Source organism: Neophocaena asiaeorientalis, unplaced genomic scaffold (genome assembly GCF_003031525.2).
Source record: "Neophocaena asiaeorientalis asiaeorientalis breed wild unplaced genomic scaffold, Neophocaena_asiaeorientalis_V1.1 scaffold55, whole genome shotgun sequence".
NCBI classification, from domain to species: Eukaryota; Metazoa; Chordata; class Mammalia; order Artiodactyla; family Phocoenidae; genus Neophocaena; species Neophocaena asiaeorientalis.
Window position 1 is genome coordinate 7,461,828 of NW_020175684.1, and position 26,271 is coordinate 7,488,098.

The window sequence follows — 26,271 nt, forward strand, 5'->3', positions numbered from 1 at the left end:
TTTATCCATTCATCCGTCAATGGACATTTAGGTTGCTTCCATGTTTTGGCTATTGTAAATAGTACTGCTATGAACATAGGGGTGCATGTATCTTTTTGAATTATAGTTTTGTCTGGATATATGCCAAGGAGTGGGATTACAGGATCATATGGCGATTAGAGTTCTCTTCTACATTTTCACAGGGCAGAGACCAGGGTGAAGTCAGTGAGTCAGCTGCCTCAGGCATAGAATTCAAGGGGGCATCAAAATTCTCAGGAATCCAGGTAAACTATATTTGAATGCAATACTTTTCGAAAATCAAAATTAAATGTACAAACCATGATGAACAAAATATCAAAATTTTAGAGATCAATGTCATGCCGAGGCATCTTAGAGCCTGAGGCTAAAGGAAAAAATGTGCTCCACTGGCTTTAATAGACACAAACTCATCAATAGTATCTTTAAAATATACCTTTTTGCTTATTTCAATTAAAAAAAATTATTTACTTTATTTATTTATTTTTGGCTGGGTTGGGTCTTCATTGCTGCACGTGGGCTTTCTCCAGTTGCGGCTAGCGGGGGCTACTCTTTGTAGTGGTGTGCGGGCATCTCATCGTGGTGGCTTCTTTTGTTATGGAGCACCTGCTCTAGGCGTGTGGGCTTCAGTAGTTGTGGCTTGCGGGCTCTAGAGCGCAGGCTCAGTAGTTGTGATGCATGGGCTTAGTTGCTCCGTGGCATGTGGGATCTTCCCGTACCAGCTCTCAAAGCTGTGTCCCCTGCATTGGCAGGTGGATTCTTAACCACTGCACCACCAGGGAAGTCCGCTTATTTCAATTTTTATTGAGAGAATTACCATGTTTGACCATTTCTCCTGTCCAAAGGATAATTTTGAATTAGCCTAAGTTGATATGAAATTGTAATAAATTAGGTCTGAGTATAAAAACAGCATTTAAATTAAAAATAATATTGTGAATTTTAATACACCAACTTTTCAATTTTTCATTATTTTTTCAAGCTACTTTAATGTTCTGGAAAAATTCACCATTCAAAAAATACATAAAAGCATGTATATTGGGGTGCACAAGTTTTCCTTTCCTTTTGCCTCAGGCTTCAATATGGTTTGTACTGAATATGACTAATACTACTTTTTCACTTATCTGGTTCAGAATTTTATGTTAGTTAGCTATTCTTTTTTTTTTTGCAGTATGTGGGCCTCTCACTGCTGTGGCCCCTCCTGATGTGGAGCACAGGCTCTGGATGCGCAGGCTCAGTGGCCATGGCTCACAGGCCCAGCCGCTCTGTGGCATGTGGGATCTTCCCAGACCGGGGCACAAACCCGTGTCCCCTTCATTGGCAAGCGGACTCTCAACCACTGCGCCACCAGGGAAGCTCAGTTAGCTATTCTTTATATTAACTTCTCTCTGTTAAAATAGCTGATGTGATTTATCTTTCCTGAATGTACCCTGAATGATGCAGCCTCCAAGTATGAAATGACTTCTTCCTGTTCTCTTTTTCCCTTCTGAGCACTTTTCCACATTTGTACTTTGCTCACTTTCTGCATCACATGAAATCCAGTTCTCCCTCTCCTCCACATACATTCATCTGTTCCTGTCCAAATTCAATCCATTCTTCAAGATCCGTTCACATGTCATGAAGTCATTCTTCATCCTCCACAAAATGAATATGTTTTCTCATTCTGTTGGATCTTAGAGCCGTTTGGGCATTCATGCCATCACATTCTGCCTTGTCTTGTTGTTATTTGTGCATATTTCTTATTTCTCTGCCACTGCACTTCTGAATTTTAAATCTTTGAGGATCAAGGGCTAATCTCCTTCTGGTCTTATTCATTTTTGAGCTTTGGGGCACTATGCACAAAAAGAGTGGGAGACATAGGTGGGTGATGAGATGCTGGGCTTCTACACAGTGGTGGGAGGCAACATTATGAAGGGGAGCAAAATTTGCCACCCCGAAATGTGTCTCTTTGGTGCGAAGATTAATTGAGGCTGATTATTTTTTTTTCTCTGTTTTGTTTTTGTGTTTTTGGCCGTATGGCTTGCGGGATCTTAGTTGCCCAACCAAGGATCTACCAGGGCCCTTGGCAGTGAAAGTGCCAAGTCCTAACCACTGGACCACCAGGGAATTCCCAGAGGCTGATTTTTTTTTTTAACATCTTTATTGGAGTATAATTGCTTTACAGTTGTGCGTTAGTTTCTGCTTTATAACAAAGTGAATCAGCTATACATATACGTATACCCCCTCCCTCTGAGGCTGATTATTTTTAAGGCCCAACAGACTCAGGAAGAACCTTTGACCTTCCCCCTAACTGCCTAAAAGAATGTGGATAGAAAACCTGTTAGATAACTATAATATGAACTAGGTGTGTAGACAGGGAGGAACCTAGCAAATTTGTTTGTTAAAATTCCTCTCTGTGTCAGTTGCCTTTGCATGGCCCAGCTAACATTTGTTTACCAAACATTTGCTTTTTCCTCTCCATGTGAATTGCTTTCCTCCCCTTCAGGTCCCAAACCACTACTCCAATGTGCTCATTTGTCTTTAGCATACAATGGTATTTAAGGTGAGGGTTCAGTCATTCTGGCAAGATACTCAGTTTTCCTGGGTCTCTCCCATGTATACATGTTATTAAACTTTTGTTTGTTTTTCTTCTGTTAATCTGTATCATGTTAATTTAATTCTTCGACCAGCCAGAAAAACCTAGAAGGGTAGAGGAAAAATTCTTTCTCGTTGACAACTATTAGATGTTTAATTTTTTTGTTTGTTTGTTTACATTCCCAATGCTCTAAAAGCTTTCTTCCTTTTTTTGCCATCTCAGTCTCAGTGCTCAAGTTTGATCCCTAAAAGGGGTAATTAACTCCTCTTCTTTGCTTGGCCTGCTGAGCAGAGAGTGCCATTTAAAAGTCAGGAATAATCTCTCCCCGGAGTTAGGAAGAGAGTGATTTCTAGGAAGTAGAAGATCCCTATGCGACATTTATCTATGGGAGCCAACTAGTCCTGCTATAAATGCATTATGAATACGTCATTTTCCTCACAGCAGAGATGGGGTGTTAGCCAGACTTATTAATGAAGGGGCCAGTGGGGATATTCTGCTCACTTCTATAGCAATAAAAATACCTCCCACAAAATTGAAACATTAGGAACTGTCCATCCCCAGCCTTCTACAGGCCCCAGTTTTGTTCTTTTAGAAAAGTCAGAGCCCACTGAGACTGGGGGTATCATGTCAGAACTTTGTTTATTTATATAGCCTAAAGATGAGATCTTCAAATTGGAAACTGACTGATTTCAGACTACAAAAAGAATTTTTCAAAAACAAATCCACAAGGTCAAGTTTCAGAGTCACAGAAGGGGTAATTTAGACAAACTTGGCCAACCACAATAGAAGATGGCATATCTAAATTACTGCTGTGGAAAAGGAGTTTGCATTTATAGACCTCAGGCAGGCCTGGAACCTCAGATGTAGTTTGAACTGAGAGCTTGCCCTGAGAAGCTTGCATCTTCATCATACTATCTGCTGACCCACTTCAAGCAGTTTTTCCCCGAAAGGTGGAGGGAAGAAGCAGAGTAATACAAATGGTGGAAGAGACTCTAACACCTTGGTGTATTTATGTACCCTAAATGTGCATTACTTTCCCTGACGAGGGCCATGGTTGATTTAATTCTTTTTTTTTTTAATTAATTAATTTATTTTTATTTTTGGCTGTGTTGGGTCTTCGTAGCTGTGCTCAGGCTTTCTCTAGCTGTGGCGAGCGGGGACTACTCTTTGCTGTGGTGCGTGGGCTTCTCATTGTGGTCGCTTCTCTTGTTGCGGAGCACAGGCTCTAGGCACACGGGCTTCAGTAGTAGTGGCTCGCGGGCTCTAGGGCACAGGCTCAGTAGTTGTGGTGCACAGGCTTAGTTGCTCCGCGGCATGTGGGATCTTCCTGGACCAGGGATCGAACCCGTGTCCGCTGCATTGGCAGGCGGATTCTTAACTGCTGTGCCACCAGGGAAGTCCCTGATTTAATTCTTAACCTGGCAGCATTATTTATTGCAGAATGGATGAGAGACCCGAAGTAACACAGTGTGTTCCTGGCCCTTTAAATTACAACTTCAGAAGCTCACTGGGATTTTCTTTTAGAGTCAAACACTTTAACCTTCCTTCATCACTAAGATGCCCTTTGGGTACCCTGGTGTAGTGTAGGTAAAGACAACCAAAGAAAATAAATCCGTACCTCCCTACGTTGATTGCTTTCTTATTTCACTTTTTCATTCATCTATCCATTCGTCCATCCATCCATCCATTCATCCATCCATCCATCCATTAAAGTACTTACCAGAGCATACTATAATGCTAACACCATGCCAGCAACTGGTAAGTAGCACAAATAGGAAACACATAATCTCTGCCCTCCCTCTCCAAACCTTCAAGCCTGGTGCAATTAACATATTCACAGACTTTTGGAAGGCTCTCTTAAAGTGATAGGCCCTCAAATGAGAAGTTTTAGATTTTCTCCTTGAGCTAAGTAAAAGCATCAAAAATTTGGACCTGAGAGTTTCATGCAAAAACTAAAGGTGCTTTTAAGTGACTCCTTATCTTAAAAAAAAAAAAAAAAAAAAACAGCCAAAAACAACAGTGGTTTCAACCAGGTGTGATTCTGCCCTTCAGGGCACATTTTTCAACGTATGGAGACATTTTGATTCTCTGGACGGGGGAAGGGGTGCTATTAGCATCTAGTGAGTGGAGACCAGGAATGCTGCTAAACATGCTGCAATGCCTAGGACAGTACCTGCAACGTAGAATCATCTGCAGAATCATGTCTGCAGTGCTGTTGTAAAAACGGTCTTTTAAACCAATACAGCCATAAAAATTCATTTTTTTCCTGTTTCAAATCAAGATGGATAACTTTATTTTGAAAAACAATGTTACACTTGCTAGGTTTATAATTTATATTTCACTTTCACAATGATAAGCCATAACTGGAATTTACGTAGACCTCAACTACAGAACTTTCTTTTTTTTCAACAGTCTTTTACTGACCACATCCCATGTTGGAAAAGAGAGAATGTTTTTTTGTTTGTTTTTTTGTGGTACGCGGACCTCTCACTGTTGTGGCCTCTCCCGTTGCGGAGCACAGGCTCCAGATGCGCAGGCTCAGCGGCCAAGGCTCAGCGGCCAAGGCTCACGGGCCCAGCCGCTCCGCGGCATGTGGGATCTTCCTGGACCGGGGCACGAACCCGTGTCCCCTGCATCAGCAGGCAGACGCTCAACCACTGCGCCACCAGGGAAGCCCATACAGACTTCTTAAACGAACGATATTTTCATACTTGGAGAAGAACAACAACAGAGCTTTAAAAATACTTGATTTCCTTCCTTGTCATCCTAGCTGAAAGCTTTCTTCATTCTCCGTAGAGGTTGGTTTTAAAGGATATAAGCAAGTATAAATCACCTGCCTGACTAAACTTAACCTTCACACACTTAGTGGACTCTAGGTGATGGGCATTTCTGATTTACATTCTACATTTCCCCTGAGGGGTTAGTGAGTAATGAGCCAGTGGGGGAGAGGCAGAAAGCCCAATTGCGATCCCTGCTGGGTGACCTTGATTAAGTCCTATTTTTTGGTTGCAGGTTCTGTATCTCTCAAGTAAGATAGCTAAACTCCCAGGACTTTTCTGAGAAAGAGGCAGAGAGGTGACTGGGGCAGAAGCACAGAATGTCTGCTGAGGCCATTAGAGGCAGGAATTTGAAGATCAGGAGTCACCTGCTCACAAGCTAGTGTCAGGCAGAACTGCGGGGACTCAGAAACATTCCATCGGGCTTCCCTGGTGGCGCAGTGGTTGAGAGTCCGCCTGCCGATACAAGGCACACTGGTTCGTGCCCCGGTCCGGGAAGATCCCACATGCCGCGGAGCGGCTGGGCCCGTGAGCCATGGCCGCTGAGCCTGCGCGGCCGGAGCTCCGCAACGGGAGAGGCCACAACAGTGAGAGGCCCGTGTACCGCAAAACAAACAAACAAACTTAATCTAAGTAGCAGTAGCTTTTATGTTAGTGACCCCACTGAGAAATTGAGATTGAGATGGTTAGCTTTTTTGCAATGGCTTTGTTTTTTGAGCGTGACAGAATACTTGCTTGCAATTAGTGTAGTAAAAGGAGATGTGGACTAGTCTAAAATCCAATAGCTTAGTCTTTGATGATCTTCACCCTCTTCACCTCCTCCCTCCACCTCCCCTTGGCACCTGGGATTGACCTGTGTTCTCAAGGGAACCTGACTCAGAGCTAAGTTACATGGTCTTTCTGGATCACCAGCTTTTCTTTACATTACTTTAAAATGTAAATGACTTTTTAGTGGTGAATAAATTTGATTTAGTGGTAAATAAATTTCTTCTGCCTGGGTTAAGGAAATCTGAGTGCCTACTTTCGTGACAAAACAACTCAGCAACCAAGTATGTTTGTTAATTATCCTTTCATCTGAATGTTGCCTGCCCTAATTTCTTATGCTAAAAATGACATATCTAGTAACCCCAAGATAGGCCTTCTAAATGTGGCTCTCCCGAAAGCTAAATTACTTAATGATGCTTTTTCTTCTGGCTGAAGCCAGCGTTCTCTCAGGGCAATTCGTAATTGTTTTCTGCTAAAAAGCATGACTTGGTTTATTAGAATGGAACTTAACCCAGTTTAATATGCCAAGGCATGGACAGTCAATGGAATATACCTAATGATTCAACAATATGACTCAAAGAAAACAAAGGCCAGTGGGTTTCTGTCTTTATAAATCATACATTAAACATTAGCATTCCAGAAGACAGCTCAGTGGTTCTTTGAAATAACCTGGAATTAGCAAACATAGCCCAATTTTTATCTGTCTGTCTCTTGTTCTAATAAATCAATGAATTATAGGTTCAAAAAACAGAGCAAAATCTCTGAAATCTCAGAGGTCGTGGCAACAATAGTCACAGTTGATATTGAAATAAACTGAATTGTATATATATGTTCATACATGTTTCTTCCTTTTTATTTATTTATTTTTTAAAGAGAGAAGGCCTACAGTTTCCAACACATTCTCAAGTAGCCCATGAACTAAAAGATATTTAGAGCCACCTCTCTGAGCATCTGTGTGATAACTGATATTTACCATTCTAACACTGGAAAGTAAAGTCCACAAGGGCAGGCGTTTTGTCAGTTTTGTTCACTGCTCTCTCCCCAGTACCTGGAACATAGCAGGTCCTCAATAAATGTGTTAAATAAAGGAACAAATCACACAAAAGCATTGTAAGATCTCACTGTTCTATTAAATAACTAAACAAAGACCAGATTTTATTCAATAAGAATCAAATGTTGTTGATTGCCTTTTTTTTTTTTTTTAAATGGGTGATCCAAATCTGATTAAGGTCAATTAAGCAGAATATTCAAATAGCTGGGAACTCTCATTTTGCAAATATTTGGCTAATTGGCAGTTTCTCCGCTTTTCATTCATTCATTGGCTCATGTTGTCTAAGAAAATCTGTATTTTTTTCCTTTACAATTACTTGCTCATTTGTCACTTTTCTGCAAGTTTGGACAAGGCTAAGCAGTTCAGTCAGCACTTCCCTTTCCCATCGCTCTCAGACTGCCTCCTTGTGGCTGTCGACTGAAAAAAAAAAAGCACAACCTAAAAGTTGAGAATTATGTTTTATTTGGCAGACTTTCTGAGGACTTCAAGCCCGGGAGACAGCTTCTCAGATAGCTCTGAGGGACAGCTCCAAAGAGGTCATGGAGGAGCCAGGATAGATAGGAGTGTTTGCAACAATGACCAGGTAGGTAATCAAAACATCAAAATATTACTGTTCATTAAAGAAAACCATGTATATCAGTTAAGGAATGTACTGCTTTTCTACCTATGGGAAGATGCAAGAGTCTGGGCTCACTGAAATCATTCCTTTGATATGCACCTTAGCTATCTATGGCCAGTACCCACTTCTTTCTCATCCTGAGTTCCTTCAGGGATCACTGTAGGGATGGCTGTACTGGTTTGATGACTGTGACATTCTTTGTTTACTGATATGGCAGGCAACATTTTCCATTCACATGGCAAACCTTTTGAAATTTCACTCATTCATCCATTTATTTGTATATTACCTGCAAAGGTGTCAACAAGAATGTAATGATCCCTCTGCTGTTCAAGGATTTGGAAATGCTATAAAAGAAAATTTTTGCTTTTCTCTCCAACCTCTGCCTCCACTTCTTTTCTGGTTCCCAGATGAGTTTTGGTGCCACAGTTTTGGGCAACAGAACATGCATTTAGGGTTAGTTATAAATTTTAATAATTAGGGAATAATTGAGAATGCCAAGGTATATGGTATGTCTGTATAAGAGTATTTAGAATAAAATGTATTTGTTTTCTTAACAAATACAATTTATTGATTTTTTTATTTTAAAAATCAAAGGATAAAAGATACAATAGTAAAGATGATAAAAGATTAGTAGTATAGAAAATTAAAAAGTTTATGTTAAAGTACTCCATGCAAATTGTTTAATGTTATTGCCATGCTGTAGACATTAATGAAAGTTCAAAATTAGTGTGTTGAGGGGAAATGAAGGGGTAGTTAAAAGTAAGCAAACTGTTAAGAAGCATATTACAAAGAGCATGTAAAAAGTGTGGACTTAGAAAAAAACGCACAACGTAAAAGCTGTGAGTCAAGTTTATTCATTGTCTTACCGAGGGCTATAGCCCAGGAGACAGCCTCTCAGTGCTGAGAAACTGTTCCAAAGAGATAAGGGGGGCAGGTCCGTATATATGATTTTAGCGAAGGGGGTAATGCAACCAAGTACACCTCTAAAAGACTGCTGCGAGTCGTGAGGAACAGACATCTTAGTTAACGGTTCTAGTGCTTTTCTAAGTATGGGAAGATGCAAGAATTGGGGTTCATAAAATTTTCTCTTGAAATATCTAATACTCTGAAGGCCTGTTCTGCCAGTTTTCCCAGAGTACAGAGTGCTTCATTCCTGAGCTCCGCCCTGAACTCCTTTCAGGTTGTGTTGAAGGTCGACTGCAGTGGCTAGTGATTTCATTCTTGTATCAATAGAACCAGATGGAAAGCAACTTTTTTTTAGTTGTGTAAAGTACAGGGAACCAAAGATGTCTATTTCCTTCCATTTTTGCCAAATTAATTTACTCTTACAAGCTGCTAATAAAATACATGCTAACAGTGAATCTAACTTTTCTTTCTCAGTCTCTGGGTTATCTGGTAAATTTCGTTGTTCTCCATCAACTGCTTCTTTCTTACTTTATGTTTTGTGTCATTTCAGTTTAAATTGATTCAAACTGGGACACTTTGAGGTTTTCATTGGCAATAGCTATTGCGTCTCCATAAGAGTATTTAACTTTTTATAAATAGTGTCCACAAGGTTTATTATGATAATCATCCAAAAGAGAGACCAGCTCATAAAGACTCTGGACTTCGATACAACTTCTTTTTAAAAATCTTGTATCATATAATACTGGTTTTTAAAAAATCTTTTACCTTGAAATAATTTTAGGCTTACAGAAAGCTGCAAAAATAAGAAAGAACACTCCGTATACCCTTCATCCAGCTTCCCCTGATGCTAACATCTTACATGTAATCATAGCACAATTATAAACATCAGGAATATAGTGCTGTTTCAAATTTAAAATAACGTGTCCTAGCTGGTGGTGCCATTGTTACTCTTTTCTTTCTCATTGCATTAGATTTCCACTTTGCCACCGCAGAAAAGGTAAAACCAAATTTTGGAGAGGGATCCACATATAATAGGCAGTCCTGGGAAATAGACTCATTCTCTAACCCTGTGCTTCTTTTAGCTGGATTCTACCTTCTCATTAGCATGGGCCTCTGTGATGTTGAATGCCACTGTTTTAGCCTGGAGCTCAGAATCTTGGTTTGTTGTTTCTGTATTAAGAACTCTCAAAATCTTCTCATGGGGGCTTATATGAATCACCTAAATCTATCACATGCCCATGCATATGCTCTACTTAATAAGAGGTATAGCTCCTTTTTAGTTAATACCATTCCTTTATTAAAAAAACCCCATATATATATATGTATATATATATAATGGAGAATATATATGTATATTATATATACATTACATGTACATTACATATATATGTATACATTACATTATACATTATAACATACATTATATAATGGAGATAATATGTTCAGCTTGGATATTTATTTCAAGGTGGTTCCAAACTCTAGCCTCTGGTTTGTTATAGTGATTTTCACAATGCTTAGATATGGTGACTATTTCAAATGGAAGGCAAAGAGAAATATAAATATTTCTTTATAAAAAAAGTCCGAGAAGATTCATATGAAGTGTCTCATTTTTAGCTCATGGGTTCTTGTCAGTGTATGTCTCCAGCTTTGTTTTGCTGTGTGTGCGTGTGTGTGTGTGTGTGTGAGTGTGGCATCTTACAGGGAGCTGTTGGTTTGGGGTCAGTGCCATCCATCCCTGTCGTCTCCCAAATCAGTGGCAAACACACAGGAGTGGTTTCATGTTCTTCACGACAATAGACAAATCCTTCCTGGGATGTTCTTCCCTGGGGAGTACAAGAAAAATCCATTAGAAGTTTTGTGTTGAACTTTCTTGCTTACAGAGGTTTGTTGGCAGAAAATGCCTTGATTTTATTGACTGAAGAAATGAAGGAAAAAGCCGAAGGTGAAAAGTTCATGGATCAGTTTGCTATTCAGGGTGGAAAAGATTTATTTACAAGAGTCACTTATGGGGTCTCTAAGCTCTCTCTACTTACTTTAACCATACTGCTCCCTCCTCACTCCAAAAAAAAAAAAAAAAAGGAGAGAAACCCTTTGTGGTCTCTTGTCCGGGTTGTTTAAATACCCATTGGACACTCACAGCCAGTGAAATGATTAGAAATAGCTGGGTTCTGTATGTCAGGGGCAGTCTGAGCCTCTGGCCCAGAGGAATTTAATCTGAAAGGGCTCCGCGCTGGTAGTTGAGAACGGATAATTACTTCATTAACTTCTGGAAGGTCTACAGCATTTGCGTTGCTTTCTGAAGACTCCACTCTGCCACAGGGAGAGAAAAGACAAGATCTACCCAGGCCATTGTGCCTGCCAAGCTTTCCTTTCTTTCCACTACAGGAAACATTATACTGGTTGTGGGTAAGATCCAATATTTTATCACACTAAGGTGGGGAGACTTACCTGCTGGGCAGCCAGAGAAAATATTCTCCAGCCTTGGCTGGTCTGTAAGCCCAGAATTTTCATTCTATTCCCCTCAAACTTTTGCCACTTTTAACCAAGAATTATTTTGATCAGTGTTATGTTATTTTCTTTCCTTCAAGTGAATCCACTCATATATGAAAGTTAAATAGATTTATGTGCAGTGAACCATATATATTTGCCAGACTTCTCTGTAATTTTTAGGGAATTTTAGGAAAGATTTAGGGGATGGTACAGAGAAAAATATTATTCAAGAGACATTGGATTGTTTGGGAAAAGTCTCTGTACAACTGAGGTCTGTTATTGTCAAAGTGATTAAACCAGCAAAGGCAACATACATTAAAACAAAAAATCATGTAATTCTGTGTCTGAAGCTAGCAGCAGGATGCTTTTCCATCCATTACTGTCATTGAAATATTTTCATCTTTTGCCGCTGGACATTAAAATGCGACTAATCCACCACCCACAAAATCCATTAGCATAAGCAATAAAAAATGAATGGTCAGATGACTCAGTGATAGCATTGAAATTAGTTTAATAAAATGTAGATATAATGAGACTACTGGTGTCAGAGCAGTTTGCATCATAATGGAATGAACTGTTTTGGACTTTAATTCTGGGTTCTTTTATATATGGCTATTGTGCTTTTTTTTTTTAAATAAAACATCTGCGTTCTGTTACTTTTTTGTTCTGTGGGTTTTTTTTTTCTTTTCCTCAAAGTTTTCTGATGTTAGAGTTTTGTCTACTGTTTATTACAGGGTAAAGAAAAAACTCCCTCTAGCTCTCTTTTGAGTGAATGAGAGAATTCTCATTGCTTCTCCTAGGAAAGCACAGGCATTAGGCTGTCTGCCACTGTGGCTTTGCCTCTGATTTTCTAGATAACTGCTGAGAACCAAGCCCTTCCAGTCCTTTTTTTTTTTTTTTAACACCTTTATTGGAGTATAATTGCTTTACAATCGTGTGTTAGTTTCTGCTTTATAACAAAGTGAATCAGCTATACGTATACATATATCCCCATATCTCCTCCCTCTTGTGTCTCCCTCCCTCCCAACCTCCCTATCCCACCCCTCTAGGTGGTCACAAAGCACCAAGCTGATCTCCCTGTGCTATGTGGCTCCTTCCCACTAGCTATCTATTTTACATTTGGTAGTGTATATATGTCCATGCCACTCTTTCACTTTGTCCCAGCTTACCCTTCTCCCTCCCCATATCCTCAAGTCCATTCTCTAGTAGGTCTGTGTCTTTATTCCTGTCTTGCCCCTAGGTTCTTCATGACCTTTTTTTTTTTCCTTAGATTCCATATATGTGTGTTAGCATACGGTATTTGTTTTTTCTCTTTCTGACTTACTTCACTCTGTATGACAGACTCCAGTCTTGACATCTGAAAGGCCAGACCAAGAAGGTAAGCACCTCGCAGCAGGGCAGGGACCCACAGCAGCTGAGACCCATGGTGCAGCTGCAGCTTTAACTGTCACCTACAAATTGGCTCTTGCCATTGGTACTTGCCATCTACCTCTACAAGGATTAAATTCTGAGCCGCTGCCGCTCCTGGCCTTCAACACCCCCTGAAAGGAGTTCGGGGTGGAGAGCAGAAATGAGGCACTCTGTGCTCTGGGAAAAACTGGCAGAAGAGGTCTTCAGATAGTTAGATATTTTCAGGGGAAGATTTTATGAGCCCAATTCTTGTATCTCCCCATATCTAGAAAAGCACTAACATCCTTCATGGTGATGTCCACTCCTCTTGACTAGCAGTGACCTCTACTAGAGTAGCAGAAACTTCTGCAAAAAATATGTACTTGATTGCATGTACTCCCCATTCACCAAAATCACATATATTCTGACCTTTCCCCCTACCTCTGTAGAGCAGTTTCTCAGAGCTATCAGAAATGCTGTCTCCTGGGCTCTAGTCCTCATTTTGCCCCAAATAAAAGTTAACTTACAACTCTCATGTTGTGCAATTTTTTTCAGTCGACGTGAGACAACAAAGTTCTTCCTTTGAAAAAGTGGGGGAGGGCTTCCCTGGTGGCGCAGTGGTTGAGAGTCCGCCTGCCAATGCAGGGGACACGGGTTCGTGCCCCGGTCCGGGAAGATATAAAAAAGTGGGGGAGAATCCCACCACGATATGTAGTTTCTTTCCTTACTTTTTCTTGAGTTTTTGCCTTCTAGACAACAAAACGGTTAGAACCAGATAATTTTTTTTAAATTTCTTCTAGTAATTTGCATCATTAGTGATTTTTAGTCCCAAGCTGGCCTCTTTGGCCCTTTCAACAATCGTATGCTCTGCTGTACATCGTAGTGAAAACTAGGAACAAAACCTCATTCTTTTGGCGCAACAAAATCATATTGGGATTGGGGTAGGGAATTTCACAGCATGAAGATAATATAGGATAGTTATCTCAGTCCCTATCTGTGTGGCCTATTGAGAGATGACTTTTTAATTTAGCAACTTGAAGTTGGTCTTATTCTGACATAATTTGAAAACAATAAATAATGTATTTAATGCCATTTTGCTGTGATTTAACATGAAATTGGCCTTGGCAGTCCAACATTTGCAGTTGTGTAGAGTAATGCCTCTGGCGGGTGATCTTTTCCTAGCAGCCTGTGTTTTCCTAGGAGAAACAGTGAGAATTCTCTCACTCACTCAAAAGAGAGCTAGAGGGAATTTTTTCTTTACCCTGTAATAGACAGTAGACAAAATTCTAACATCAGAAAACTGAGCAAAAGCAAAAAAAAACAAACAAACCCCAAAACCAAAAAACCCAGAAAACCAGAACAGAAAAGTAACAGAACACAGATGTTTTATTTAACAAAACAAAACAAAAAACACCATAATAGCCATATATAAAATTCTATTGTTCTTCATTTATTTTTTAAAGACAGCCATAAAATCAAGTGGAATGCACTCCTCTTCTCTTGGAGGTAAAGATGCAAAATCTTTAGCTGGAAACAATTTTAGAGACTCGTAGAAGAGTCCCAGGGCCAGGCCCTGCATGCACGTTGGCCTCGGTCAAGAGTATGGTGCTGATGTCTCTGCTGAGTGTCCACTGTTTTCTGGATTATCTTTTGGCTTGAAGAAGATTCTCCTTCCATATATGCAGAACTTTTATGACCTAAGTTTGAAATGAGCCAAGAGAGACCAGACATGTGCTTATAAATCTCCATTGAAATTGGCTAGGTGTGATCTCCAGTAACTCTTCTTTGGCCCATTTCCTTGTACACAGTTTTGCTTCCTCAATTCCTAAAGCTTATTAAAGATTCTATTGAAACAGTTATACATATACATGTTAGAACCTGCTATCTTCTAAAGACCTTTTTTCTGTTCTTAATTTGGCACTGTACCCTGCTGGTGTCTTATACTGTACCAAATCTTATCTAACTTTTTTGTCTTATATCGTCCATCAAAGTTAGTATTTTAGCAGAAAAAAAAAAAAGGTTCTATACTGAATATTGCCTTTGGTTGGATCCTCCCAAGGTGTTTCTATTCCTCTGAGTTTGTTGTTTTCACCTCTCCTATTAAATATCTATATTTCATGGTACAATTCACCAAAGCTTTTATCATAACTTCTAAGCTGAAGTAAAATTCTTCAATAATAGGTGTAATTTTCATCAAACAATTGCTTTCCTTTTCTTATTGTTGGAGCTCTATCACTTGATGTGAAAAGATTGCTGGCCGGAGATAAAATCCTCTGGTTTGGAAAAATGAATAAAAACGATGGAAGCAATTTAGGAGCTTGTTTTTTGACACACAAGCTGATGAGAAGCCTATCTTCTCTGCCAGGCCCTCCCAGCCCATTTCTGACATGGAAGAAAGTACCATAGGAAATGGACACAAACATAGACATTTTATTTAGACCCAGCCAACGTACTATGAATAATATTTAAAACTATTTAGTCTCCGAGCGTATCTTGAGAGAGCAAAACAAGATATACAGCTCTGCTGTTTCTCGCTAGTTTTTATATAATATTTGAGTAAGTTTTCCCCCTTCCTCTCATTTCTCCTCCTCCTTGCTCCTTCCTCTGTGCTAGTTGCCGAAGTGTGTCAACTCAAATTCATACATTTGTTTTTTACATCTTTATTGGAGTATAATTGGTTTACAATGGTGTGTTAGTTTCTGCTTTATAGCAAAGTGAATCAGTTATACATATACATATGTTCCCATATCTCTTCCCTCTTGCGTCTCCCTCCCTCCCGCCCTCCCTATCCCACCCCTCTCGGTGGTCACAAGGCACCGAGCTGATCTCCCTGTGCTATGTGGCTGCTTCCCACTAGCTATCTATTTTACGTTTGGTAGTGTATATATGTCCATGCCACTCGCTCGCTTTGTCACAGCTTACCCTTCCCCCTCCCCATATCCTCAAGTCCATTCTCTAGTAGGTCTAAATTCATGCCTTTTTAAAATAAATACTCATTGAACAATCATCACATGTGAGACCCTGTTCTAGGCACTAAGGATTCATCAGTGAACAAGACGAACAAAAAAAATCCCGCCTTTGTGGAGTTTCTATCGGAATGAAACAAGGGCAATAGCAAATAAAAGAGTAAAACATATGAGTCAGTACCAAGAAGAAAAATGGTGGTGGGAAGGGGTGTAGGAAATGCTGGGGGCAGGGAGGGAGCATAGTTTTAACTGGCATGGTCAAGCACAACATCATCCAAACAATAACATTTGATCAAAGACCTAAAGGAGACAAGGAAATCAGATGAATCGTTAACCAGTGGCTTTTGACCTGAGCAACTGGGAGAATGGAGTTGTCATTTGTTGAGAAGGGAAATGCTAAATGAGGAGCAAGATATCTGGAGTTTGACATTGAATGCAACAAGGGTGAGACGTCTGTTAAATGTTCAAATGGAGAGACCAGAGGACAGCCTTGATGAATTGGGAATGACAGACGCAATGTTATGGAACTTCTGAGAGACGACGGCATAAAAGGCAATACAGTTTTTGCCCTCCTATTTGGGTCGTTCACCCTGGAAACCCTGCCGCCATGCTATGAGGAAGCCCAGGCCGTATGAAGAGGCACCAGTGGAGGGGAACTGAGGCTCCCAGACCAACTCCAAGCTGAGAGCCAGCACCAACTCACCAGCCATGTGAATGCGTCATCTTGGAAATGGATCCTCCAGCCTTCAGTTGAGCTGCCCAGTTGATGCTGTGTGGAGGAGACCAGAGCCTTCCCACTGGGCCCTACCCAAATTACTGATCTGTGGCAAAGTAAAAATTGTTAGCGTACAAGCCATCGTTTGGGGTGGTAATGGTTGCAGACTTAAGAGTGGGACTACTTTTTTTTTAAAGCGTTGCATCCCCCATCTCTGGCATTGTCTGAGTGCATACAGTAGGCACTCAATAACTGTTTTACATGAATGAATGAGCCAAATGAAGCAGCTGTGGCCATCTCACAAACAAAAAGAGGGAAGTTAGAGATCACTTTGAAAGATTCCTAGTTTGGAGAAACAAAGTTCAGTTTCAGAAAAACTCAGTTCATGGTGGTTAAGAATTGTAGTATGCTCTGAGGTGTGTAAAACACGTTATCCAAGAATACTTCGTTATCTAAGAAAACTTATTGACAATTAAAGTGATTTACTTTGGAAATTAAAACCTGAGTGATGATAGATGTGAGACACTATGTGCTGGTTGCAGGAAGAGGTGGAGAACAGCTTCTGTTGTTTAAATAACCACAGTGGAGCATCATATTCTGATTTGACCTGCAAATGTATTCTACAAAGTAAATATATATAATCAAAGCAAGGGATTTAATAAGTGATTTCTGCTCCAATTTTTCCTACATGCCGAAAATCTTACTACTATAGGGCCCTTATGCTTGTGAGTTAGGGGACAGAGAATAAGAGAATGGCCTCAGGGACCTTTCAAGAATTCTCTACAGGAGAGTTATCCCTGAGTGACCAGCCTAATAGGGAAATGGTATGTATGATGTGGCCAAAATTAGTCTCTCTTTTTTCATTTCAACTTGGTGATACATGACATTACCCAAGTCCCTTAGTCTTGTGGTATTTTGAGAGGGCACTCACATACTCTACTGATGGGAGTAGGAATTCCTTTTTTTTTGGAAAGCAATTTGGTATTAGACTAAAGAGATAAGTATTAAAAATACCCTTCTACTGGGGAGGGAGAGAGGGAAGGAATGGACTGGGAGTTTGGGGTTAGTAGATACAAGCTATTACATTTAGAATGGATCAACAACAAGGTCCTACTGTATAGCAGAGGGAACTATATCCAATCTCCTGGGATAAACCATAATGGAAAAGAATATTAAAAAAAATGTATACATGGGTATAACTGAGTCACTTTGCTATACAGCAGAAATTAACACAACATTATAAACCAACTACACTTCAATAAAAAAAAAAAAAATGCCGGGGTTTCCCTGGTGGCACAGTGGTTGAGAATCTGCTTGCCAATGCAGGGGACACGGTTTCGAGCCCTGGTCTGGGAGGATCCCACATGTTGCAGAGCAGCTAGGCCCGTGAGCCATGGCTGCTGAGCCTGCACGTCTGGAGCTTGTGCTCCGCAACAAGAGAGGCCACGATAGTGACAGGCTCATGCACCGTGATGAAGAGTGGCCCCCACTGGCTGCAACTAGAGAAAGCCCTTGCACAGAAACGAAGACCCAACACAACCAAAATTTAAAATTACTAAAAGCATATATGCAAAGGTATTAACAATACTTTCCTCTGGATGGTGGGATTATGAGTGAATCCTTCTTCTTCCTATATTCTGTATTTTCTGCAATTCACATGCCTTGCGTTTATGATCACAATGCATGTTATCAAAACAAAAAATAGGAATCTGGGCCTGGGACTCAGGGAAGGGGTCTAGGTTTAAGCTATTGCTTTGCACGTGAGGTATTACCAATACTTTCCAGGTGGCTGAGATTACTCAGAGAGAGTGTATAGGAAAGAAACCCGAAGACAGAGCCTTGGGGTCCACCAGCAACCAAAGCAGTGATTTTTATGATCTTTCCTGACTTGTGTAGTCACTGTAGTCATGCACAAAATGCATGATCTTAATTTGGTCTCAGATTTCTAAAAATAACATACAAAGCAAGGAAACAGTGGTGCAGGCTTCTCAAGAAACTTAAGGATAAACAAGCTGCACTTCAAATTTCAAGGTCCTAGAAAATCGGTTTTGAACCTGCTAGAACTCCAGGACACTGTTCCCATGTGCTCCTGCTGAGGAACTGACTGGAGGGTAAGCTCCATCCTACCTAAAGATGTCTGGGAATAAAAGACTGATGGAGAGATCCACATACTCAACTGCAGGGCTAAGACTAAAATGGGGGGCGGAGGTCATGGGCTGAAAAAAACATGTCAACACTTATGTACCGATAAAGTAGAACAAACACAACCAAAAAAATGGGAGGAGAGTGAGAAAAGGGGGAAAGGAGGGTAAGACCACTGATTGTTGTATGGATAAGTGGGAGGCAAAGAATGTCATTTAGAAAAGACAGGTAGCAAAAGGTTAAGATAAAAGGGATTAAGAGCATTGGAAAAAATATAAATGTAACAGTAACTACTAGAATAAAAATACAAAGCTTCCTATAACTCCCCTCTGCCGACAGGCTAAGAGTCCTTCCCTCATAGAAGTAAATATAATACACTCAGTGACTATAGGAGATATGAAAGAATTGAGAGCAAACATAACAGGCATATCATAAAACTGAATGGGCCTAACTTGTGTCTTAAAAGATTTTCAAACTGGCTCACATAGCAAAAACCCAACCCTGTGTTGTATACAAGACACACACTTAAAGCGCAGCAATTGAAAAAGCTAAAAATAAAAGCTTGGGCAAAGGTTTACTGGGCAAATGGAAACAGTAAGACAGCAGGGGTTGCAATCCTGATAGCCAAGTAGACTTTAAGCCCAAAACAAAAGAGATAAACAGAAAATTCAGAGTTATTAAATGGACATTGAACATATGAAAGAATTTCCAACTTCACTCATAATAAATACATATGAATTAAAATTATATTGAGGGATTTCCTTGGTGGTCCAGTGGTAAAGAATCTGTCTTCCAATGCAGGGGACTCGGGTTTGATCCCTCGTTGGGGAACTAAGATCCCACATGCCGTGGGGCAACTAAGCCTGCACGCCACAACTACTGAACCCGTGCGCCTCAACGAGAGAGACAAAACCCGAACGCCATAACTAGAGAGAAGCCTGCACGCCCCAATGAAAAGATCCCAAATGCCTCAACGAAGACCCCGTTATTATAAAGAAAATAAATAAATAAAAATTAAAAAAAACAAAACCAAAAAAAAAAAGAAAAAAACCTACATTGAGATTCTGTTCTTCATCCGTCAGGCTTGCCAGGCCAAACTCCCTCAAAATCATTGAAATTTGGCCTGGGCAACTACTACTACAATTTTATTTTGTAACACTTTAGTTTTGTGTAAATTATCTATGGATTAATCTCCAGACCATCTGGAGAATTCTTTAATTATACCTTAATTTGAGAATAAGATTGTAAGGCATTATTCTTTTCCTCCATAATTATATACAGTATATGTATACATAATTGTGTGTATATATATACATATATATGTATATCTATACTTAATTTCTTTTTATTAGCTCCAAAATGATCAAAGCTAAAGTTTGCAACTACTGGCATTAAAGGCTGGCTTGGGAGTAACATCGTATGTTTGAGAAGGTTTGGTTTCATTTCATTACTGTTATTTCATTACGGTTATATTAGGACTAATTTCCCCCCATTAGCTACCTCTCTTTGGGTCAGGCAAAATGGAACTGTTGCTTAGGCACGTAAACTGTCAAGTTAAGCATCTTCACATAGCAGTCATGTCTAATTGCCCTGAACAGCAAGGGGGAGCTGAGTGTTTTGTTCTCCTCAAAATAAGACACAGTCAGATGAGTTTTAATTGAGTCTGTTCATACTGCATAGTGACATGATGAAACAATTCTGATTAATTTTCTGTGCTTAGTGTTTAAAAGGTTGCTACTTAAGGCTAAAAGGGGCTGGCTGGTTCTCATGTTCCTGTTATCAAGCACAGCACAGCAAAAACACCAGGGTCAACGTGTTCTTAGACCTTTGGAATAGAAGTTGACCAGGCTTCTCCAATTAAAAATCATGTACAGGGCTTCCCTCATGGCACAGTGGTTGAGAGTCCGCCTGCCGATGCCGGGGACGCGAGTTCGTGCCCCGGTCCAGGAAGATCCCAAATGCCGCGGAGCGGCTGGGCCTGCGAACCATGGCCGCTGAGCCTGCACGTCTGGAGGCTGTGCTCCGCAACGGGAGAGGCCACAACAATGAGAGGTCCGTGTATTGCAAAAAAAAGAGAAAATCATGTACAGTACACATGACATTGTTTTAAAATATAGAGCAGAGGTTCTCAAATGAGGATGATTTTCCCCCCATAAGGGACATCTGGCAATGTCTGGAGACATTTTTGATGATCATAACTGGGGAGTGCTACTGGCATGAAGTGGGTGGAGACCAGGAATGCTGCTGAGCATCTTACAATGTTCAAAACAAGGAATTACTCCCTACAAAATATCAAAAGTGCCACGGTTGAGAAATCCTGCTTTATTGATAGCTATCAGCTGGTCTTATTTCCCTAGAACTTTTCTCTTCATATCTTATTTATTTATTTATTTATTTATTTGCGGTATACGGGCCTCTCACTGTTGTGGCCTCTCCCGTTGCGGAGCACAGGCTCCAGACGCGCAGGCTCAGTGGCCATGGCTCACGGGCCCAGCCGCTCCGCGGCATGTGGGATCTTCCCGGATCGGGATACGAACACATGTCCCGTGCATCGGCAGGTGGACTCTCAACCACTGCGCCACCAGGGAAGCCCCTCTTCATATCTTATTAAGGGCTGTTACAATCTGTTGGTATGTTTGTGTTCCCCCAAACTTCACATTGAAGTCCTAATGCCCAATGTGATGGCATTAGGAGGTCGGGCCTTTGGGAGGTGATTAGGTCATGATGGTGGAGTCCTCATGAATGGGATTAGTGCCCTTGTAAAGGAGGCTCCAGAGAGGCCCTAGCCCCTTCCACGTAAGGACACAGAAGTCTGTGACCGGAAGAGGGCCCTCACCTGACCATGCTGGCACCCGGATCTCAGACATCCAGCCTCCAGAACTGTGAGAAACCCAGTAGCTACCCAGTAGCTTATAATTTTATTATAGTAGCCTGAATGGACCAAGACAGGGACAAACTTGAGGACGAAGATATGGCAGCAAAATAGTGTGGACCAAGTAAAATCTGAATTAGGTCTATGAAGTATTTTACTAGCACTGGGAGTTGCCTGTTGGCCCCGACTTCCTGCTCAGACTTACAGCTAAGACACCACAGGTGTGGATGTCCAGCATTAGAATGTTCTTAGCAGTCTTCCGATGACTCAAGGATCAGGAGGTTGTTACCATGGAATCATTCACACCAGCACAATGGCGCTCCTCCAATAATGTATTTATTTACATGAAAACACCGTTTTATACAAATTGAAGACAAATCTCAAAGGGTTTGTCTAGGCTTGCCTTCCGCATTCCCTGATTTTGTCCCTTCCACTTTCATTTTTTTGTTTTTTTTTGGTATCATAAATAAAGTGTTTCAGACTGGGTGAAAGAAACTGAATCTACCTCTTCTTCCCCACCCAAAACTACTTTGAATATTTAACATCCATAGTCATTCTTCAAAGAAAACTCTTGCCCAGCATCATTTTATTTAATTTATTTATGTAATACAGTGTAGAAAGCTATCATGGTCATAAGCAATGATCCTGTACATTTTTGGGGAGAATTCTTGGTAATTGGAGACCAGCAGAGCAATCCCATCCCACCCTCCCCCACCTGTAAAAGTGCTTACAATGAACAGGGATTCTTTTATTTATCAAAGATCCGAAGATACGTGGACAAAAAAAAGTTTCAATTCTCAATGCCTAATGTGTGCACATAAAACAGGCACAAAGAAATAAACGTGTATCCTCATAATTCCTATATAACAAATATAGCAGAAGCAGCAATCTGTACAGTAAAATGCCATTGTGGAAAAAAAAATCCTCTAACTCATTTGGAATACATAAAAATGTTTAACTTTAAAATGCATAGTGATCAGGAAAAGAATACTTAGGCAAGAGAAGCAGCTAAACTCCCACGTTCACATGAAGCATCCCCCATCGATTCTTAAAGCATATTTCAAAGTAGGACTTAACTGGGTCACAAACCACAAGAATAATATACAACTGGCTAAGGGGCTATGTGATAAATAATCAGGAGGGAATCTATTCATGCACTAGTTAGATACAGCTAAATTCTTTACAGTACACAAAACCCATTAATAATGTAGTGGAGAGACCGAAATATGAAGAGAGAGAATACATTACTGATTTGTATATTAATTCAAGTTCAGGCATCTACTTGTGTTACAGCACAGCTGTAGAAAGGCGATAATGAGTAAATAATAAAACAGAAGGGTTTGTTTCTTTCCACATTATTCTCTAAATGAACACCGATGGGTTGTGAAGCAATGGTTTTGCTGTCCAACTTCAGAGGCTGCTGCGGTGGCGGTCTAGTTCTGCATCTGCTCAAAGAACTTGTAAGTTGGGTTTTCGTAGCCATTCTGCTGCATCTTGGAGAGGTGGCGCTCCTCTGGGGTCACAGCAGCGTCAACCTGCAAAGCAAGAACGAGGACAAATGCGTTAAGAAAAGCAATCTTTCAAGAGTGCACACGGAGGAGCAGTAAAAAGATAAGGTGCACTGTACTCTTTTCTTGCCAAGAGTTGAGAACACCCACAATTTTCCCTCTTTCTTCACCACTTTGACATAGAGCAGAACGCCCGTGCCCACCAGTTATGCAGATGCTCCATCTATCACTAGGTGGCGCTCAAAACCTTGACCTGCTGGCTTTGCTTGGGAAGCGCTCATTGGTTGCTTCCCCAACTGAATAGTAACTGGATACATCTAGGGCAATAAATATTTTTTTCTTCCCCTGTTGGCTCGAAAAAAGACAAAAGGCTTCCAGGAAAGACTCCCTTACTTGAAAAGTGTGGTGTTAAGCTAGAAAAAAAAGCCAACAGTATTACGGAGAGAGATTCAGCAAAGTAGAAAGGAAGACTGCTGAATATCTCCCCGAGCTCGTTTTAGTTTGTCTCCGTGTTCACTAAATTTAAGATGCTAAAGAAAGACTCTTTTAATTAAAATAATGATATAGGTATATCAAAAGATATTAAAAGACACAGAAAGAACATGCTGTTCCAGATTATTATTATTTTTTAACGTAACACTAAGATTCTAAAAGTATGTCATCCGAAGGTTTAAAGAGATTCCCTCTGTGATATGGTGGTTCCCCTCCAAGATCAGGCCAGCAGTTGTAAACTTGTGTTCCTCCCCTCGGTGTCACTGTTAGGCCAGAGCTACACTTATTTACTCTATGCAGGCTGGGCCAGGTGTGTGTTGGGGTGTGTGGGGAGATGTTTAGGTTTCTACTATATTTGCTGTACCTCAAATAGTCCACAGACGAGAGGAAGCAAATACTTAACTCTTTGCTGAATAAATGAAAGCTTAGTTTTGTTATAATTGCTTTAAAACTTCTGTAAAACCAGTGGAAGATGGAGAAAATCAACACAAATTTAATCAGAGTGAAGAAGCATGTCTTCCACAGGAAAGGGTAAGATGTGCTGTCCAGAAGTTGTTTTTTCTTTCAAAGGGATGTTTTCTATTCTGTACATGATGAGATCGGGGTCCCTTCATCATTTCCAGAATGCCACAGGCCTGTTCTCCACTGTCCAGTGCTGCAAAGTGACATCTAGCTCCTGAAGCAGCTTTTCCCCCTGAACCTGACGAAGGACAAACACCAGAGAGTGGGTGTGTTGGTGCTAGGACACTAGGTCTAGGGGATGGAGGGCGACTGATACACCATGACTAAACCACACCGACTAATGAATAATTTAGGCCGAAAGCATGGTGCAGTCACTATGCAGGCTCCTCAGTAAACCAAACATAGAACTACCATATGACCCAGCAATTCCACTTCTGAGTATGTATCCAAAGGAAATGATATCACTATCTTGCAAAGATACCTGCACCCCAATGTTCAGTGCAGTATTATTTACATTAGCCAAGACATGGACACAACCTAAGTGCCCATTAATGGATGAATGGATCAAGAAAATGTGATACACACATGACGGAATATTATTCAGCCATAATAAAGAAGGAAATTCTGAAGTTTGCGACAAGATGGATGAACCTTGAGGGCATTATGCTAAGCAAAATAAGTCAGAGAAAAAGACAAATACTATAGGACTTCACTTATATGTGGAATCTAAAAAAACCCAAACCATAGATACAGTGAGCAGACTGGTGGTTGCAGAGTTGTTGAAATGGGTGGAGATGGTCGAAAGACACAAACTTCCAGTTTTAAGTTCTGGGGATGTTATGTAGAGCATGGTAACTATAGTCAACAATACTGCATTGTATATTTGAAAGTCGTTAAGAGAACAGATCTTCAAAGTTCTCATAACAAGAAAAAAATTGTAATTATGTGAAGTGATAGTTGTTAACTAAACTTATTTTGGTAATCATTTCACAATATATACATATATCAAATTATCACGCTGCAAACTTAAAACTAATAGTGTTATATGTCAATATATCTCAATAAAACTGGAGTAATCTGGTTCCCCCAAGGTTACTTTGTATGACTCCACCTCATGGACCAATTGACACCTTTCAGTATGGTCACGAGTTGGAATGATCACCTTGGCTAATCTCAAGGCAGCTGGAATAAAAAGACGTAAAATTCCCTTCAGAGGACACGGCTCAAATGGATGCTCACCATCGCTGGCCCTGGGGGAATAATCACTGGTGTTTCCTCATCCCTTTCTCCTCCTTTGATCCGCTCTGTTGTCAACAGATGAGGTCACCTTGCTTTAATTGGCAATTGTGTCATTAGCCACTAACTTGTAAGTTAAAACGCCATCATTAAAGGTCAGCACCGGGCTTCCCTGGTGGCGCAGTGGTTGAGAGTCCGCCTGCCGATGTGGGGGACACGGGTTCGTGCCCCGGTCCGGGAGGGTCCCACATGCCGCGGAGCGGCTGGGCCCGTGAGCCATGGCCGCTGAGCCTGTGCGTCCGGAGCCTGTGCCCCTCAACGGGAAAGGCCACAACAGTTGAGAGGCCCGTGTACCGCAAAAAAAAAAAAAAAGGTCACCAATAACAAGAGATTTCATTCATTCTCCAAATCTGCTTGCAGGAAACAGCCTGTCTGCAGCCCTATGCCATTTGAATTTGGGCTTCTTTTCGCGCTGTGCCACCTCTTAACTGAGATTTCAAAGAATGTGGAGATTAAAAAAAATCTTGCCAAGGAGATCAAGCACAAAGCTGCTATGTTTCTGAGTGTAGAAGAAAACATAGCGCTGCTTGATTGTTGGAGTATTAAACTTGTATCTCCCCCTGGAGCCAACGTCAACCCTCATACTGGCTGCATTCATCAAGGGCAGGGGAACACCTGGCAACTTAATAGTTGATCTTCTCTTCGAAGGCCAAAGCCCAACTCTTTAAGAGAGCCCTGCCAATAAATGCGAGGCTCAGAGGCTGTATGCAAGTCAGGCAGCTAACTTTCCTGTCTTTTCTTGGCCTCTTTTCTACTTGCTAATCCTCAGGACCCTTTGCCGCTGGGAGGGCAGCTGTTCTGCCAGTCCTGCAGTGAGGCGGCTTGGCCCTCAGGCCTCAGAGGGCTCAGGAGCTACAGGAGAAGGGACTGCCTTTACAACATGGCACCCAAGGAGTGTGGATTGCATCTTTTTATTCCCAACCCCTCGAGAGCTAAAAGTGAAACACAGTACTCATGTCCATGGATACACCTACCACTGAAGGAAGGGCAGCAGGTAAGGGGGAGCCTTTCATCCCAACAAGCCTCAGCCATCTGTCACTCACTATTTCCCTTCAAACGGAGCTGGGGGAAGGTGTAGCCAGTGGTGCTTATTCTGGAAGAAACCACAGAACAATGCAGTGGGGGACAGGATCCCCATCTGCTCCCCGGGGCAGGAACATGTGTCACTTGCTGAGATGAAAACCCAACCGGCACAGCACCTCTGAGCGTCCCCTCTCTGGACTTTCTGGACTTG

The 26,271-nt window shown here is 41.0% G+C and overlaps 1 protein-coding gene across 7 annotated transcripts in view; it reads right to left on the reverse strand.

Annotated features, from left to right (window-relative positions):
* Window positions 1-21,598: 21,598 nt before the first annotated feature.
* APP (amyloid beta precursor protein) overlaps window positions 21,599-26,271 on the reverse strand; it is a 275,159-nt gene continuing 270,486 nt past the window's right edge. For 5 of the 7 annotated variants that reach the window (XM_024732020.1, XM_024732018.1, XM_024732017.1 and 2 more), the window contains one exon: window positions 21,599-22,814. In XM_024732020.1, coding sequence (XP_024587788.1) covers window positions 22,713-22,814 — 102 coding nt within the window. In that variant the 3' untranslated portion in view covers window positions 21,599-22,712. The remainder of the gene's footprint in view (window positions 22,815-26,271) is intronic. The other 2 variants (XM_024732015.1, XM_024732014.1) reach the window with 1 other exon arrangement.